The sequence below is a fragment of the Amblyraja radiata genome, chromosome 18 (genome assembly GCF_010909765.2).
Source record: "Amblyraja radiata isolate CabotCenter1 chromosome 18, sAmbRad1.1.pri, whole genome shotgun sequence".
NCBI lineage: Eukaryota > Metazoa > Chordata > Chondrichthyes > Rajiformes > Rajidae > Amblyraja > Amblyraja radiata.
Window position 1 is genome coordinate 36,757,402 of NC_045973.1, and position 16,871 is coordinate 36,774,272.

The 16,871-nt window shown below is 43.4% G+C and overlaps 1 protein-coding gene and 3 non-coding genes across 5 annotated transcripts in view; 3 read left to right on the top strand and 1 right to left on the bottom strand.

The window, feature by feature from the left end:
* The first annotated feature begins 5,038 nt into the window (after positions 1–5,038).
* Positions 5,039–5,110, top strand: trnap-ugg. Its single transcript has one exon. It is a non-coding gene; the product is annotated as a tRNA-Pro (tRNA).
* Positions 5,111–5,398: 288 nt separating this feature from the next.
* trnap-ugg lies at positions 5,399–5,470 on the top strand. Its single transcript has one exon. It is a non-coding gene; the product is annotated as a tRNA-Pro (tRNA).
* Positions 5,471–5,717: 247 nt separating this feature from the next.
* Positions 5,718–5,789, bottom strand: trnap-ugg. The gene has a single exon. It is a non-coding gene; the product is annotated as a tRNA-Pro (tRNA).
* Positions 5,790–11,022: 5,233 nt separating this feature from the next.
* The window catches only part of camk1 (calcium/calmodulin dependent protein kinase I), a 187,617-nt gene continuing 181,768 nt past the window's right edge, over positions 11,023–16,871 (top strand). Inside the window, exons 1-2 of one of the 2 annotated variants that reach the window (XM_033037171.1) lie at positions 11,023–11,204; positions 11,476–11,588. In XM_033037171.1, the coding sequence (XP_032893062.1) occupies positions 11,506–11,588 (83 nt within the window). In that variant the 5' untranslated portion in view covers positions 11,023–11,204; positions 11,476–11,505. Of the gene's footprint in view, positions 11,205–11,255; positions 11,389–11,475; positions 11,589–16,871 lie in introns of those variants that run through there. The other variant, XM_033037172.1, reaches the window with a different exon arrangement.

Consider the following 16,871-nt stretch of genomic DNA (forward strand, 5'->3'; position numbering starts at 1 on the left):
CATCGGCGACCTCCAACCAGAATCGACTTGGGGCTCCAGTTGCAGAGCCTGCGGACTCACCATCGCGGAGCTGGCCGACTTCGGAGCTTCGGAGGCTCCGGCTGCAGCCCCTGTGGATGGTAATGTTGGGAGCTCGCGGGTCCCTGGTGGGAGACCGCTTTTCGGAGCTCCCGCAACGGCAAACTTCGCCCGCCCGTATCGAGGGGCTTAAATCGACCCGGAGCGGGTGCCTTACATCGCCCGGCGTGGCTTAAACGGCCGCGGGACTTACCATCGCCCGCTGGGGGGGGGGGGGGGGGCTCCAAGAGCCTCGATCAGCTCGATGCAGCAGTTTGACTGCTTGACTGCGGGAGAAGAATAAGAACAGAGAACAGGGAAGAGATAAGTCTTTTGCCTTCCATCACAGTGAGGAGGTGTTTGGGGATTCACTGTGATGGATGTTTGTGTGGAATTGTGTGTTGTTGTTGTTTGTTGTTATGACTGCAGAAATGTAATTTTGTTTGAACTTATGTTCAAATGACAATAAACGGCATTAAAAAATGTTTAAAAAAAAAATAATAATAATGTTCCAGGCACTCAACACTGTGTAAAGAAGCTGCCCAGAAATCCCCTTTCGACCCCTCTCAACTTAAAGCTGTGTCCTCTGGTCTTTGATTTTTCCACCCTATCTGTGCAGCTCATAATTGTATATATTTCTATCAAGTCTTCTGGCAACCTCCAGCATTCCAGTGAAAACAATAAAGGTTTGTACAGCCTCTCCCTGTAGCTAATATCCCCTAATCAAGTCATCATTCTGGTATACCTCTTCAACAGCCTTTCTGTAATAGGTCGACCAGAACTGTACACAATACTCCACATGTGGCCTAACCAAAGTTGTATAAAACTGCATCATGATTTCCTGACTTTTATACTTAACTAGACCAAGTGCAGACCTGTTGGGTCCGCTCCCACAACGTAAGATTCCACCAGTCACCCGTTCCCCCAACGCAAACCGTTCCCCTAACGCAATATTGCACCACTCACGCTTAGCCCCCGACAGCGCAGGCGCGGCTCATTTCTCCTCATCCCCGAGCACTCCCTCCTCCTCCTCTTCACCCTCCCTCTTCAATCCCTAGAGGAGGGGGGGTAGAGAGGGAGGGATGGTAGAGATGGAGGGGTGGGAGGGAGGGCAGAGAGGGAGGGGGGTCGTCCCTGACCCCGGACCCAGGTTCGTCCTTGGTTCCAGCGGCAGCTTCTTTCTCGGTCCCGGCCCCATCCCAAGCCCCGGGCTCGGCCCTCACTCCAGCTCCAGCACCACCCTCCCCACCGGGCGTTGGGCGCCGGCAGTCATCGCCACTCCTCGTTCACAGCGAGCTCTAGAGTGCCCCCCCCTCCCGGAGTGTCCCGTCCTGCCTTGCCGGTGCATTGTGACGTCACTCGGGTTTTCTTTTCCGAAATGGGTGAGTTTTCGTGCTGTTTTTAAAACTTTAAAAGATTAACAACTTCGGAAATATAGGTGGCAATGCGACGGGAAGATGTTTATCGCCTCGATGGGAAAATGTGAGTAGGATGTGTGAAAATGGGAAGGCTATGGCCTAGCGTTTGGAAGAAAATAGGAATTAACCAGATATTGACACACACATACACAGCCACAAACAAGACAAAGAGTTTTAGTATTATAGAGATGCCCCGAACCATGAAAGCGAGCATACCAATACCATATGCCTTATTTACCACTCTATCTACTTATGTTGCCACTTGCAGAGAGTTATGGACTTGGACCCCAAGAACACTCTGTACTTCAATAAGGCTCATGTCATCAATTATATATTTTCCCTTACATTTGACCTTCCAGAGTGCAACACCTCGTACTTGCTTGGATTTTACTTCGGAGACACGTGAGTGACTACGTGAAGAAGCCCGCCAGGCGCATGCGTGCCATTGCGCTACACGCATTGCAACTCGTCATTGTCGGGAGGAAGGACGTTCCTCCCGAACGGCAGGATTTCGAACCTGCAACAGTAAGGTAAGGGAACTTCGTTCCATACTTACCTTTTTTCTACAGAAGGCTGTTGAAAGCTGGCGGGGGGATTTAATAGAGGCTTATAAAAACCTCACTGACATCAGCAAACCATCCATCAGATTGGTAGCCAAAGTAATTGGCATAATGATGGCTGCCTTTCCAGCCACACAATTTGGACCTCTACATTACCAAAACATACAGAGAGCAAAAAACAAGCACTCTAAATTATGCAGGTCACTTTGACAGATCTGTGAAACTACCAATCAGGCTAAAATGGAACTAAAATGGTGGATAGATAACTCTAGCCTTGTTCCTATCCAAGCATTGTCAGTAACCTTTTCCATGGTACTACAAACTGATGCCAGTACAATTGGTGCGGAGCCACCAATACCAATACCACCGTGGTAGCATACATTAACCACAGGGTGGAAACAAATCGACATCATGTGACAATCTGGCCATACAAATTGGCAATGGTGTCTCCAGAAAGATATTTGGATATCAACCACTTATCTACCAGGAAGACTAAATTCAGTGGCAGACACCAGGTCCCAGTTATCAAGTTATGTCACACAGGAACCAGACCCTGGGGCAGCGGCGACAGATGCATTTTTCGCTGCATTGGAGGGGAAGGGGAAATTGTTTATTTACGCATTCCCTCCTTTCCTGCCTCATCAGTCGGGTATTAAGGAAATACAACAGACTCTGCATCTGGAATTGGTAGTACCCGATTGGCCTACACAACCATGGTTCCCAGTGGTATCAAACATGGAATCAGAGACATGAACATCCCATCTGTTCTGGAATATCTGGCAGGCCTCCACTACGATGAGGGGCTCAGTTACAGTGCCATCAACTGCACCAGAAGTGCCCTATCGACTTACCTATGGCAGGGGACAGACCATTACACTGTTGGGACTGACCCACTGGTACAAAGCCTATGAGGAGTACCAGATACTCCCATATATGGGATGTGAGTATAATCCTGAAGATGCTCAGGAGTGGTCTCCAGCAACAGTTCTGTCCTTACACAGACTGACATTAAAACGGTCATGCTAATGGTATTGGTCACGGCACAGAGGAAACAGTCACTGCAAAACAAGACTGGTCAACATGACTTTCTCAACGGAAAATATTACGTTTCATATTTATGAGATAGTAAGCAGAACAGAAAAAGGGATCAGCAGGCCTCTATATACAATTAGGTCATACCCAACAGATGACCGTCTGTGTATAATAAAACATCTGTCGTTACACATGGAGAAAACAAATATCCTAAGAGGCAATGAAAAGGCACATTTTTTATCAGCCACTAGCAACCACACCAAGAGTGACGGTCCAGACCATCTCAAGATGGCTGAAACAGTTGCTAAACACAGGCTGGGGTGGATACTAAAATTTAAAAAATCTCTTTCCACCAGAGCTGCAGCTACATCGGCAGCGATACAGTTGGATGTACCAATGGACCAAATCCTCAAGGCAGCAGGATGGTCTGGAGGGGAAAAACATTCCAATTATTTGTAATAAACCAGTAATGAAACCTGGAACATTTGCAGAAACAATTTAAGTTCTGTAAATTTATTTAAACCCATATAAAGGGGTTATAAACTTGTGTTAAAAATTTTATGATTTCAATGTCGAATTCATGTCCAAATTATGTTAACACAATCCTCCCAACAGTCAAGGCAGACGTGATGCATGGACTCGTTCCACGGCATGAAATCACAGAGCTTTAAAATCTTCACGTAGTCACTCACGTGACTCCGAAATAAAATAGTAAGATTAAACGAGAACTTACCAGTTTGAAGTTTGATCTGTATTTTATGAGGAGTTACGATGAGGGATTACGTGCCCTCCGCTCCCACCCAGATCATATACTTAACTGGTACCTCTTCTCTAATCTTACTATGTTTAGTCATTACAGTTATCTGTGATTCCACACCGCTGCTTTGAAGAATGACACGCATGCGCCTGGCGGGGTTCTTCACGTAATCCCTCATCGTAACTCCTCATAAAATACAGATCAAACTTCAATGGTAAGTTCTCGTTTAATCTTACTATTAAACTCCATCCGCCATTTCTCCACCCATTTATGTAGCTGATCTATATCCTGCAGTATATTTTGACAGCTTTCTTCACAGTCCGTTATCCAGTAATCTTGGTGTCATCTGCAAACATACAAACCAATCAATATAGATGGGAGATAGTTACTATAAATACGTAGAAGGGGCTGGGAAAGAGGTGACTAAGAGGGTTCAGTCAGGGGCTATCGCTTTGCCTCCATGAGTTCCTCCAGCATTCTTTTATTGCTCTAAATTACAGCAACTGCAATCTCTCGTATTTCCATTTTCCAACTCCAAATTTTCCAAGATATGCCTGATTTGAAAAGGTTTTCCTCCTCTCTTTGATGGGCGTTTTTTGAGTTCCTCACTCACTGCTGCTCCTCTTTGGTTTCTACTGCTCTTCGACCTCATTCCACCCATCTTCCGCCAGCTCCTCATCGCCCCTCTCTAAGAGACACAAATTGCTGGGGTAACTCAGAGTAGTTGGGCATCATCTCTGTAGAAAAAGATGGGTGACGTTTCCGGTCGGGACCCTTCTTCAGACCCTTCTTCTCCTGACCTGAAACGTCACCCACCCTTTTCTCCAGCACTTTGTGTCTGTCTATCTTCTGTATAAACCAGTATCTGCAGTTTGTTTCTACGCCCCTCTCTCTAACCACTTTATTCTGGCTATTGCTCGTCTACACTCTCAGTCCAGAAACACTGATCCCTTTGCTTCCACATATGCTGCCTGACCAGCTGAGTTCTTCCAGCAGTTTATTTTTTTGCTCTGAAAATAAGCAGCTGTAAATCTGAAATCGCCCCTAACATTTAACAGTTTTGTAAAAGTTGATGTTAACTCTAATTCTCCTCCTAGAGATACTGGCTGATCCAAAGTCTTTTCACTCATTTATATTTACATTAAAAAAAATCCAATACTTTCACATTCAGTAAATCTTTAAGGAAATGAACGATCCTTCATACTGCATATTTCGGCTCGTTGGTCTAGGGGTATGATTCTCGCTTTGGGTGCGAGAGGTCCCGGGTTCAAATCCCGGACGAGCCCATTTTTAATCACATGGCGCTGGTCAATGGTTCACTTCAGACACATTTTGCTGGGAGACTTGGAGGAAAGCATTTGCGTTTCAGGCCGTGGTCATCGTGAGTCTGAAGAGGTGTCGCGATCCGAAATGTCTATTCTCTCCACAGATGCTGCCTAACCCGCTAAGGTTCCACGTTATTTTATATTTTGGTTAGGATTCCAGCACCTGCTGTTCTTCGCATCTTTAGATATCTAATCACATTTAGTCTGCATTAGCTTCATATAAACTGACGCCGAAAAGCTCGTTACAGCGGCTCGTTGGTCTAGGGGTATGATTCTCGCTTTGGGTGCGAGAGGTCCCGGGTTCAAATCCCGGACGAGCCCATTTTTTGTCGACAATGACCCCATTATATAATTTTGTTACTTAAAGTAAAATGAACCACCCTTCTTTTTACGGGTACACGTTTTACTTCAACACCATATTATAGATCATCGAGTAAAGGGAACTTCTCGTTGAGATCCAACGGTTTGAATTATTACCTAATTAGTAATTAATTATTACCCAATGAGTAGTTGAGAAAAATGATGTCAAGATGAATCGGTCCCATAACCAGGAAAATCTGCAAAAGTTGGGCTCGTCCGGGATTTGAACCCGGGACCTCTCGCACCCAAAGCGAGAATCATACCCCTAGACCAACGAGCCGCTCTTACGGTAATATGGAACCAGTTTAAATAAAGTAACATGCGATGTAATGTTGGGATTACTTGTTAGGTTATCATAAAACAACATCACAAAGGTTAAAATAGAAGGCGTATAAAGGAGTTACGGCATGTTGCAGTGAAACGAGCTGTTTTACCTGGGCTGAGCGCAGGTTGCTCCAGCAGCAGGCGTGCTGAGCCCCAGCAGGGGGAGCCCCCGCTGCAGCAGCTGCTGCCCGGGCCAGCAGCGCGCCAAAGGCAGACTTTCATTCATAAAGGCGAGCGCCAGCGTGACTGCTTAATTATATACCTGTTATCCGCACCTCCCGCAGACTTCACCCCTGCAAAGCAGCCTCCACAACTCGTCCACCCGTCAATCTTCTTAATTTGATTTAGTTTGAAAAGTGGAAATATCAATTATACCAGATTATAAATAAAATTCAATGAGTGTATATTTCATAAGATGTAATATAAATATATAAAGTGCTGGGGTAACTCAGCCGGTCAAGCAGCATCTCTGTCGAATTTCTCCATGATACAGCCTGACCTGCTGTTACTCCAGCGAGTTTTGTGGCTTTGGAATTTAACTTTTGGGGTCAGGAGCTAGTTTGGGAGTATAAAAAATATCTCTGTCAAGCGATTTAAAAAAATCGAATATGGATGTTATTACAGGAACTGCAGGTGCTGGTCTATCTAATATGGATGTAATGTATTTGCAAATATATTGAGATAGGTTCAATACACTTCAAAGGGGTAGTAGTTTATTTATAAGGCAGAACATTAACCTGGATACAGGTTGAATATTAAGCTTCTGTCACTGATCATTTGGACAAATACATGGATAGGAGAGGTTGAGGGGGATATGGGCAAAACGCGGGCAAGTGGGACTAGTGTAGATGGGGCATTTTGGTCGGCATGGGCAAGTTGGACCGAAAGGCCTGTTTACATGCTGTGTGACTACCACTCTATGACTAAGTATCAGTCAATGCTCCATTCTTACAAAGCAAGTAAACTGTACCACATTCCTGTGCAAGTTTCACAGTGTGTTCAGAGAGCAGTAAAAATAAAAGTCTGTGATGAGACTGTTACTTGCTAACTTTTAAAGTGATTAACAGAGAAAAACAGGTTGGCCGTTTATTGTCAAACTTGATGTACACAAAGGGAAGACATGGCAAAATGTGAGAATATTAAAAAAAATCTCTAGGTTTTACTCCTGTCAATATGGTTCCACATCGGCACACCTTCCATCCTCTGCTCTTTCAGCATTCTTAAGGGACCATTCGCTTTGCGATTCCCTGGTCCACTCTTCTCCAGTATTCTCCTCATGCAACCACAGAAGATGTAAGATCTGTCCTTTTACCTTTCCCTTTCCACCATCCACGGGCCTTTTACCTTTCCCTTTCCACCATCCACGGAACCAAGCAGTCCTTCCAAGCAAAACAGCTATTCACTTACACTTCTTCCAAACAAATGTTCTGCATTTGGTGGTCATGATGTGAGAACATTCTACATTGGAGAAATCTTACACAGATTGTCGGATAGTTTTGAACACCTGTGTTCAATTCCTGCAACCCTCAGCTACCATTTTGCTCTGACATTTAATTCTCCTTCTCACTCTCATCTATCTGTTTATCCGTTCCTGCACTATTCTAACAAAGCCCAAAGTTTGAGGAACAAAATATTGTAAACTCATTATTTAATTCTACAAATTTACTTCATCTATCAATCAGAACTGGTCAGTTCTGTATGCCATTCATTTATATCACTGGCTCAGTTTGTGTATCTTAATTAGCACTGCCTAACCTGCTGAACATTAATTGTCACTGTCCTGATTAGTAATAATAATAATATAATAATAATATATCTTTTATTGTCATTGCACGTCAGTGCAACGAGATTTAGTGTGTAGCTCCACTGATGTACAAGAAAGGTAAATAAATACAATACATAAATAAGCAAGCTGAATTGATTGACGTGACCATCTGAGGGAGACTGTCCAAAGGGAGTGGGTGGGGGGCACTCATTAGGGCCGGTTCAGAGCCGCTATGTTATCCCAAACAATAATAATTGGTTTGGGATAACATTGACTCACCAAGTTTCCATTTATTACAAAGTAAGTTACATTCTCATTGGTTTATCTGAATTCCAAAAAGATTACAAGTAAATTTGGTGAAAAAATGGGATTGTTCTGAGACAGCATAGACTCAGTGGGCAAAACAACCTCTTTCCATATCATAAAAACATATATAAACTAAAAGCCCTCTTGCATTTCCTACAGCTCTGCATTTGGCAGTTTTTATATTCCTTCATGTTCTCACTCCTATAATGTCTCATCGTGTTCCTCTATTCTCTCTAATTAGTAACCTATCAATCAGATGACTTCATGAACAGCTTTATCTACAGCATCAAGCAAAGTGCGGGAGTAACTCAGCAAATCAGGCAGCATCTGTGAAGGGTATGGACAGGTGGCGTTTTGGGTCAGGACCCTTCTTCAGACTGATTGTAATAAGGGGGAGAAAGCTGGAAAACAGAAGTGGGAATTGGACAAAGCCTGGTAAGTGATACGTCCATATAGGTGGGTGGGGGCTTAATTGGCAGATGAATGGGGTAAGTGACAAAGGCCAGAGATGAAAAAGAGACCAAAGGGTGAAAGAAGGAAAAAAGGAGTGAAATGTAAAGCCAGAGGGTGGGATATAGGTGGAAGGGGACGGCCAGGGAGGAGAGCGAAACAACTTTTTGTATTAAAATTTTGCTTGATTTTTATCTAATTTCACATCTGTTCCTATACTTGTATCAGTTTAGGATTTGTATCGGTTTAGGTCTGATTACAATAAATGAAAATTTATTGTTCCTCCTTCAGGTTAATATTTTAGTTGTATATAATTTATCCAAATGTATGTCTATTCACATATTTGTATATGTTTAAGATTGGATTAAGTTTTAAGATGTTCATATTAGTTTAGGTCTAATTACGGTATCTTCAAATTTATTGTTGCTCCTTGAGATAAATATTTAGGTGTATAAAATTTATCCAAATGATGGTGTATTCACATATTTGTATACATTTAGGATTTGATTATGTTTTGGGATTCGTGTAAGTTTAGATCCAATTACAGTAATGCAAATTAATTGTTCCTCCTTCAGATTAATATTTAGTTATATAAATGTATCCAAATTCACATCCATACATACATTTGTATAAATTTAGGATTTGTAAAAGTTTAGGTCCAATTCACTGCAAATTTATTGTTCATCCTTTGGATAAATATTTAATTGTATAAGATTTATCCAAATTCAGCTCTATTAAATATATTTGTATTAGTTAGGTCTAATCTAACTGCAAACATATTGTTCCTTCTTCTGATAAATATTTAGTTGCATTAAAACAAAATACAAAATACTGCAGACTGTATCAGAAGAAAGGAGCTTATTTGTTAAAACCCTGCTATCTTCTGTAATAGTCATACAATCATACATCATGGAAGCAGACCTCTCAGTCTAAAGGGCCTGTCCCACTGTACGAGGTAATTCAAGAGCTCTCCCGAATTAAAAAAAATCAAACTTGTGGTAAGCACGTAGAATGTACTTAGTAGCTACGTCGGAGCTCGGGACGTCTCTTAGCGGCTCGTAACGCTAACGGCAGGTACTCGGGAAATGCGGTAAGCTCGTGAAGACTTTTCAACATGTTGAAAAATGTCCACGAGAGCCCCGAGTACCTACGAGCGGCTATTACCGTAATTCTCCGAGTTCGAATCAGGGGAAACTCGGGAGAACTCTTGAATTAGCTCATAAAGTGGGACAGGCCCTTCACTTACCCAGGCCAACTAAGCGGTCTCAAACACACTAGACCCACCAACCCATATTTGGCACACATCCCTCTAACATCTCATGTCCATGAATCTGTCCAAATGTCTTTTAAATGTTGAAACAAAAAACTGCTATCTGGTGATTACACAAAAGGACACAAAGTGTCAGCAGGTTACACAGCATTTCTGGCGAACATGGATAAGTGATGTTTTGAGGCAAACCGTCACCTATCCATGTTCTCCAGAGATGCTGCCTAGCCCGCTGAGTTACTCCAGCACTTTGTGTCCTTATATCTTTTAAAAGTTGTAAAAATATCTACTTGAACTACCTCCTCTGACAGCTCGTTCTATATATATAACGAGTTGCTCAAATACTTATTAAAACTGAACTCTCTCACCTTAAACCTATGCCCTCTGATTCTTCATTTCCCTTAAGATAGACACAAAGTGCTGGAGAAACTCAGCAGTTCAGGCAGCATCTCTGGAGAAAAAGGATGGGTGACATTTCGGGTTGGTACCCTTCCGTCTATACGGAGTTTTGAACACCTGTGTTCAATTCCTGCAACCCTCAGCTACCATTTTGCTCTGACATTTAATTCTCCTTCTCACTCTCATCTATCTGTTTATCCGCTCCTGCACTATTCTAACAAAGTCCAAAGTTTGAGGAGCAAAATATTGTAAACTCAATATTTAATTCTACAAATTTACTTTATCTATCAATCAGAACTGGTCAGTTTCCCCCCCACATTCCAAAGACATACAGGTTTGTAGGTTAATTGGCTTCAGTAAAAATTGTAAATTGTCTCCAGAGTAGGATAGTGTGAGTGTACTGGAATTGCTGATCTGCGCAGAGTTGGTGAGCCGAAAGGCTTGTTTCCACGCTGTATCTCTAAACAAAAAATATGTTGCCTGACCTGCTGAGTTACTCCTGCAATTTGTGTCTAGTTTTGGTATAAACCAGCATTTGCAGTTCTTTGTTTCTGTTTCTTGATTTCCCCAACTCTGGGTAAAATACTCTGTACATTCACCCACGGCTTCTCCCCTCACCGCGGCTACGGGCAACTGCATCCCCCCCCCCCCCCGCCCCGGGGCTCGCGCGAAGCCGCCCAGAGCGCGCGCTCCCCCCGCCCAACCGTCAGAGCCCGCCCAGAGCGCGCGCTCCCCCCGCCCAACCGTCAGAGCCCCCCAGAGCGCGCGTTCCCCCCCCGGGGCTCGCGCGAGCCCGCCCAGAGCGCGCGCTCCCCCCGCCCAACCGTCAGAGCCCCCCACAGAGCGCGCGCGAGCCCGCCCCGCTAGAATCTTTGCTCCCCCCCCCCAATTCGAGCTGCCCCAGGCCACGCCCCCATTCGAGCTGTCCCAGGCCCCGCCCCCATTCGAGCTGTCCCAGGCCCCGCCCCCCGGGGGAGGGGCAGGGGCGGGCAAGCGACAAGTGACGTCACTGCGGCAGCAGCAGCAATCGCCCCGGGCCAGCGCTGGATGGAGCGGGCGGTGCAGAGAGGATAGAGCGCTTGCCTCCTATTCCCCCCCCCCCCTCCTACACACAAAGACCCACACACACACTAGCCTACAGCCTGACACCCTCACACCCTCCGCATCTCACACCCAAAACGCAGGTAGGAGACGCTGCAACTCTTGAGCCCCAGAATTATCATCTCTTTGTTGCTATGAGGGATCGTGGACGTTTTTTGACAAGGGAACTACTGTATTGCTGAATTCATATCCGTGTGCATCTCTTAAGGCGAGAGAGCCAAGCGATCGCGTTTGCTTCTTCTCGTCGGTGGACAAGCACCCTCGGAGGTGAATGAGCGGTTGCTGGCTTGTTTATTGTGTGTATGCATTGTAAGTACCACAGAATATGATTCCCACCTCCTTCCTATTTTGCAGTGGAGAAACGCTGCACTCTGCATACATAAGATGCCTCTGGGAGAGATGGACAAAACATGGAAAAAGAAGGAGGAAATTAAAGTGGCGTATGACTTCAAGGAAGTCCTGGGAACGTGAGTACAATCCGCTTTTTTTCTTGGGGTTTTAATCGCTTCTGGGAGCTGATTATATTTCTAAGAAAGGTGGAGACTCCGAGCTGGCATCTGAATCAATTCACATCTTAAAATGTGTGAATATTCTTCTGCCCTGAGACACTGGCAAGAACGCCTCAAACTTCCTTAATTTCATCGGGTTGCATAGTGGTCTAACTTTGCCTCCATATCGAACCAGTTGCAAGTAGACTACGCTGTTACTGGAATGGATTTGCATGAGACACAGAGAAGCAAGCAACGCCACTGTAGCATTAGTATGGAAAGACCTTCAAACTAGAATTAGTTCACCGTTTACATAATCTGATTAAGTCCTCGTCGAACCGAATACGTACACACATGCATCCTCTTCCGAAGTCAAGGAAAAGTAATCAGAAGAGGGAACTCCAGCAGCGATGCAGAGACAACCATTGCAGGACTGGGGTGTTAGAATTAAAATTAGGGTTAACAGACAAACTAAAGCACGTTCTTCTGGCACTGCCACCTGCCACTACAGTTGTTATATCTAAATGTCTAAAACAAGTTATTTCTTAAAGCGTGCGTCATGCCATTGAAACTATAAAAATATAAATTATCATACGATCTAGAAAAGGGTTTCGTAGATTGAGTTATTTTTAACCAATGTTGCTGTGTTTTTCCCATTCAGTGTCTTGTATTCTGTGGGCAAATGATAAAACCTTTTTTGTTATTGCCGTTACACCACTGAAATTATGTCGCTGTATGTAGTACACTGTCCTTCCTCTTTTTTTTGGCTTGTTGCTAGCCTTGAATACAATTTAAAATGTCTTTTCGCCAGCTGGTTAGACCTATCTTTGACTGATTCTATTTATTTCTGTCTAGTCAGAGTTAAAGAATCAAATGCTTTGGTATTCATCTGTAAAAACAAAGAACTGCAGATGCTGGTTTATACCAAAGATAGACACAAAGTGCTGGAGTAACTCAGCAGGTCAGGCAACATCTCTAGAAAAAAAGAATGGTTGACATTTTGGGTCTTCAAACTGAAAGTAGGGCGTGAAGAGCTGGAGGCAAGAAAAGACCAGGATCAATATTTTAATTTTTATTATATTGTATTTATATTGGTGTTCATCTCAAGAGCTCCATTTTGTTCATCTGCCACCACTCTACTCCTCATCACACCTCGATTACTTTTTTGAATTCCCTCATAACTTGACCAATACCAATGGCTGAACAATAAACAACATCTTGAAATAGCAAATCGAGGCCCTGGCTGCCAAATGCAATCTGGGATGAAGTAGTAGCCAGAATGAGAGGATTACAGACATCTCATGAGGTTATATGACTGGAGGATATTTAGAAGCCTGGACCCTGGAAGGATCTGTAAACTGAGACATAAACTTTAAATCAAAGCAATGCTTAATTGAGATCCAGTATCGATGAGCAAACAAATTAGTGATATATGAAGAGAAGAATGTATACATTAGGGTAGAAGAGTATTGAATGACCTCAGGTTCGTGAAGAATGTAATAAAGGAAGCTGCAAAACGTGGAATAAACAAACCTAAAACTAACTATCCTCAGTTAAATCCTCACAAAATCCAATGACCAATTTGTTTTTCTACCCCAGCCACAAATTCTCCACCCTTTTCTCTCATCAGTATTGCCTAGTATGTTTTATAGCAGGAGGGTTAGCTTGGAAGTTGTATCAGTTTCCGTAAGTACCTTGAGTATAACTTTTAGTTTAGTTTAGAGATATAACAATGGAAACAGGCCCTTCAGCCCACTGAGTACCACTATCGATCACCTGTTCACACTAGTTCTATGTTATCCCAATTTCTGATCCACTCCCTACACACTAGGGGCAATTTACAGAGGCCAAATGGCCTACAAACCTGCACGTCTTTGTGATGTGGGCGAAAACCGAGCACCCGTAGGAAACCCAGACGCTTACAAGGAGAGCATGCAAACTCAACAAAAACAGCACCTGAGACCAGGATTGAACCTGTGTCTCTGGCGTTGGCATTGAAACCAGTTTGAGCATTATTCTGGTGTAGGCATTTGTTGCAAAATAACCAATTTTCAGTAAACTAACCAAATATTTAACTAATTTTAGCAGGTTAGGCAGCATCTGGAGAGGGAATGAAGAAGGAACCCAACCTGAAAATTCAACGGTCCTTTCCCTCCCCAGAAACTGCCTGACCTGTTGAGTTCCTTCTTACATTCTGCTCATGATGGCAGCAGCTGCGTTTTTTTGTGTCTCATAACGTAATTTTATTGCCGTGTGTGCGTACACAAGTCCCTTGCTGCTGGATTATGTTGTACAAGGCTGCAAATATTCAGTCTGATTTTTGATTATGTTTCTATGTCTATTTTATCTGTTGCATACCTTGTTTATATCCATAAGAACAGTCTTTAACTATTGCAAAAGATTCACAAATAAAATCAGCCAAAGCTTCAAGCAAACTAATATCGAATAAGTTTTGTCCCAACAGTTTTGCAGAACCCGTTACATTTTATTACAAAAAAAATAGTCAAACATTACAAGAAGGAATTGATGTGCAATATTCTCTCAAATAATGGAATGGTGAAATCAAGATAGAAAATTAAAAATCAATTGATGAGAAAAATAGCCCTTACAAATAAAGTTTCATTCTACTGAAAGACATTTTGGACTCTATGTTTGAATGCTGAGTGAGTAAGACATGCTCGATATAAAACCTCCCAGTGAAACTGGAATGAGCGTTATACGCACAATTAAATGAATTTCTAATTGTAATTTCAAACTGATAATTGGAATAGGCTCCATTGAGAATACTGAATTCTAACAATTAAACATAAAAAGTTTTTGATGAAGCACCTGATGGGTTAATTTTTACACTTGCAGAAAATAATAGCTTTCTGACTAGCCTTTAATCCAATGTTCCTTTTAATGTGAGATTTAACTGAGTGAAAAGCAGTCTGTGTGAGATGTATAAAAAAAAAACATCCTGTCCTGGACAGTCTGAAATGGACATGAGAAATTAAATGATTGCTTTAATGCCAGGAAAAGATAGAAATCCCCTGGGAGGAGAACATTTGACATGAATTTCATTGCAATTGTAAAGTGATAGTAGTCATTTGAAATTGTTGACAAATTTATTTTGGAGTGAACTGCTTTAATCAAGGGCAGCTGATGTTTGTGGTATACAAAAGAATTGCAGGGCATGAAATAAAATGTAGCTCCATTAACCCCACACCCAAAATGTTATGTCGTGTGCTTTATATTGAGAGCTTGATGCATCTTTCTCTGGCAAATTCACAGTAATTTGCTGGGAAAACTTCCCTTGTGAGCTAGACAGTGGATTTTTTAGTAAAAATAAATGGAATGCTTTCCATTTTAATCTCACAGCAAATGTTTTTTTTAATGCCAAGGATTACCAAGTCTATTAATAAATTCACTTTGCCTGCATCCGGTGCCAAATGCTCTCGTAATTCCTATTCTTTAGATCATATCTCTATACAAATAGCAAGTCTTTTACTTGATCTGGTGTTGTTCAACGTAACATTTAAAGACATCTCAGTTGAGAACCTCTGTCTCGCTGCCTGTCTTGCTTGCTCTCCGCTTCTTTCTCTGCATTTAGTTTTCTTGTCCTTTATTTTTTGTTCGTTCATTTGCCCATCCTCCCTCATATGGATTGTGTGATCTGCAGCCTATAGGTATCCTATATATCCAGAAACGAATGTTTCTGGATATTTGGGATACGAGCACGATATGAGGAGGGCTCTGACACGTGTGAACACGAGGAAAGCTGTAGGCCCAGATGGTATATCTGGGCGAATACTTAAGTTTTGTGCTACTCAGCTAGCTCCAGTGCTCACCACAATATTCAACCTCTCCCTGGCCAAGTCCGTGGTCCCTGCCTGCTTCAAAAGATCCATCATTGTACCTGTACCAAAGATTGCCTCTCCAGCTTGTTTGAATGACTACCGTCCGGTGGCCCTCGCCTCAGTAGTCATGAAATGCTTCTAGACGCTGGTCAAGAACCACATCTGTGGCTTCTTCCCTCACAACATGGACCCGCTACAGTTCGCATACCGTCCGAACAGATCCTGGGATGATGCGGTCTCCCAGGTTCTGCACACCGCTCTCTCTCACCTTGACAGCCAGAAGGGGGCTATGTGAGGATTCTGTTCATAGACTTCAGTTCAGCTTCCAATACGATAGTCCCCACCAGACCTGCTGAGAAGCTGTTGCAACTGGGGCTTAACACTCCCCTGTGTGCCTGGGTCCTGGACTTTCTCACTGCCAGGCCCCAGGTAGTCAAGATGGGAGGAAATACATCGAACACCCTCACCCTGAACACAGGATTCCCCCCAGGGTTTCGTCCTCAGTCCCCTACTGTACTCCCTGTACACACATGACTGTGTGGCCAGGTTCAGCTCCAACTCTATAATCAAGTTTGCTGATGACACTGTGGTGTGGGTCTGATCTCCGATAACAATGAGAAGGTCTACCGGGAGGAGATGGCTGATCTGGCAGTCTGGTGTCATGACAACAGCCTCTTGAATGTCATAAAAACTAAGGAGCTGATTGTGGACTTTAGAAGGGCACAACATCCGAGGACGTATACGCCACTGGAGATAAATGGGGCTAATGTGGGCAGGGTGAGCTGCTTTAAATACCTGGGAGTCCACATCACAGAAGATCTGACATGGCAAGGCAGCGCCTTTACCACCTCAGGCAGTTGAGGAAATTCAGAATCACTCTGAGGATCCTTCAGTGCTTCTACTCAGGGGCTGTAGAAAGCATCTTGTCCGGCAACATCACAATCTGGTTTGGGAACTACTCTGCCCAGGACAAGAAGGCTTTGCAGAGAGTAGTGCGTTCGGCCGAACGCACTATGGGAACTACACTTGCCTCGCTGAAGGAACTATACATCAGAAGGTGCAGATCCAGAGCCAGCAACATCATGGGGGATCCCTTCCACCCCAGCAAAGGACTGTTCCAGCTGCTACGGTCAGGCAAACGCCTCCGCTGTCATGCTTTGAAAACAGAGAGGATGAGACGGGGTTGCTTCCCACAGGCCATTAGGACTGTAAATTCTTATCTCACCAGGGACTAAATTACTGTATATATGGGATACAATTTATTGTTGTGTTGTGCCTTTTTAAAATTGCTGGGGTTTTTTCTAATATGTAAATACTGATTCTGTTCTATTCTGTTCTGTTCTGTTTTTTGCACAATCCGCAGGCATTGCTACTTTCATTTCACTGCACATCTTGTATGTGTATGTGGCAAATAAACTTGACT